Source organism: Bombina bombina, chromosome 6, assembly GCF_027579735.1.
Source record: "Bombina bombina isolate aBomBom1 chromosome 6, aBomBom1.pri, whole genome shotgun sequence".
In the NCBI taxonomy this organism is placed as follows: Eukaryota; Metazoa; Chordata; class Amphibia; order Anura; family Bombinatoridae; genus Bombina; species Bombina bombina.
In genome coordinates, this window is record NC_069504.1 from 548,964,353 (window position 1) to 548,966,852 (window position 2,500).

At 41.7% G+C, this 2,500-nt stretch overlaps 1 protein-coding gene across 1 annotated transcript in view; it reads right to left on the reverse strand.

Annotated features, from left to right (window-relative positions):
* ONECUT1 (one cut homeobox 1) overlaps positions 1-2,500 on the reverse strand; it is a 59,463-nt gene that overhangs the window by 56,741 nt on the left and 222 nt on the right. Inside the window, exon 1 of the mRNA XM_053719901.1 lies at positions 1,523-2,500. This exon is cut by the window's right edge and continues 222 nt beyond it. Coding sequence (XP_053575876.1) covers positions 1,523-2,500 — 978 coding nt within the window. The remainder of the gene's footprint in view (positions 1-1,522) is intronic.

Consider the following 2,500-nt stretch of genomic DNA (forward strand, 5'->3'; position numbering starts at 1 on the left):
TAAAAAAAAGTCCTCATTTTTTCCACTTTTTTCTAGGGGGGGTGGGGGGGTGGGGGGGGCGCTTCAGGTTTTTGTGCCTACAGGCACCTGAGATGTAAATCCGGCCCTGTCTCTAGGGATAAATTAATGAAGCCCTATCAGTTAATTAACAAATCCTCCATAAAACAGGACTTTCTATTAAAAATATACTCTAGTGTTTCTTCTATTAATAAGATCAAATAATCACAATGCAGAATATGCTCGTGTATCTAACGATTTTATATCTAGCTAAATCCATCCAGAATGAAATAAACAAATTCATTTATATTACATGTTCATAAAAAAATCATGAATTGAAACACATTTTCTTTGTCTAATCAACGCTGAAAATGGTGTTTCACTAGAAGAAAGGACAGCTAACACCACAGAAATCACAAGTCTAACAGCCTAGGGTACAAGAAACAGAAAGGACATCAGTTCAGGTGGCCTCATCTTCTGTCCCAATCACCTACTGAAAATAATGGAATTCAAAAGTGAACCCTTCCTAAAATGTACAATCTTCTTTCTATGAATATATCATTTCTATTTTATAACCACAACGTTCAAGTCAACTTCTCGCAATCACAAATGCTTTAGTAAATAAACAAACCAAATTCTAAATATGGCTCAGAAACACTACACAGAGGCATTCTGAAAAATCAATATCCTAATTGTAAACATACACAGCCCACTGTTTTACCAGTGTACCTCGCATTTTAATTTAATCCCACCTTTTCAGTTTTTAGTGTAAATAGAACCAAACTTTTTCTAAAAATATTACAAAAAAATGCTGGGAAATCCATACACAAATGCTAATTATTTTCCACAGACTAGGTAAGTGCAAATGTCTCTCCTAGTATTGATTTATTGATTAACAGATAGGTATCAATCGATCGACATTAAAAGTTGGACAAAGACAATAGGAGGTTGGCAAGACAGGGCAGATGGGGCCATGCTTTTCTGCATATTTTAGCTTCACGTGGATTTGTAAACTATCAACAGTTTTGCATGCAAAACATAAATAAAAGCAGACCCCAGCAATGGGAATCTGAGGCACTTGTACTTGTGTAGACACTATTAGGAAATATAGATTGTACAGACACAATGAAAAAAATGGTTCTAAAGAAATGACACCCTTTGTGGTGTGGGGAAACTGAAGGTTTTTTCTCTGAAATGTCAAACCACACAGAAGTCTCTTTTCAGGAATCTCAATGTAAGGAACAAACTGACAGCTTGCATTTGCAGAATGAATTAAAGAAAGATCGTTCCTTCCCTGATATCTTAGACAAAAGATAATGGTGGGTTGTAATATTTTGCTCACCATTTAATTGGAAAATAATTCGTAGCCAATGAGAAATTAATTGATCTCTATTAGGATTTCTCTATTGAAATATACAAGAGCATGCAAAAGTAAAATACAAAAGTGGGGTCACAGGATGTAGACAAATGAATAAAAACAGGAAAAAAAACATCTGGGTGATTACATATAGGGTTTTCCCCTCACCTGCAAGCCTGAGTGCTGACATCCTTTGGAATTCTGGTTCCTGAAGCCACTTCCACATCCTACGAAAGGTCTCCCGGCCAGATTTGAGTTTGCTCCAAGGTTTGGGGTTCCTCAAAAGATCTGAAAGGGTCCCTTGTGACCTGCACAGTACCCTCTGTGCAAATATAGCCTGGGGGATACTGTACCTCTTGAGCTCGGTGGTGATTCTCTGAGCTACTTCTTTGGTATTGATTTCTTCCATTTGCCCTGAATTACTTCCATTGTTGACTTGTGATCCAGTCATAGAAGAAGGATTTTGCTCCCTGGTGGAGCCCAGAATCTGCCCATGACTCTGGGCATTTAAGTGAGCATGAGGATGATGGGAAATGCCATTAATGGGTACCATGCCAGCAGATGGAGGGGTGAGGTGCTGCTCCCCATGCCTTGACAGCATGGCGGGGTGATGGGCTTCAAACCCATTTGGAGTAAGCATTTTTTCAGTAGGCATGGTGGCACTGGGGTGAGCATAGTGGGGCAAACCTTGCTGGGCATTGTGGATGCTTCCTAAACCAGACCCGGAGAGGGGAGATAGGCTTTGTCCCATGCCAGTTACATCCTTATGGTAGGGGGTGTATAGATTGTTCATTGATGCAAGTCCCCTGTCATCCCTCATCAAGGTAAAGCTGCCGCTCACGTTGCTGGGTATCCGCTGGTGTGGGTGATGGTGGTGGTGATGGTGATGAGGGAATTTGTCAGACACGGTGGAGATGGGTGGCAAGGGCTGCAGGGGTGTTAGAGTGGTGTAGGTGCTGCTCATGCTCATCCCAGGTGGGGTCTCACAAGCCATTGTCATGGTGGGATGCAGTGCTCCAGTCAATGCATGGTCTGGAGGTCTGTGGTGGTGATGGTGGTAGTCCCCTCCGTCCAAGATAGAAGCCATGCCCATGGATCTGTGATGTGCAGACAGGTGATTGTTTCGATGTGTCAACGGGCCCCTGT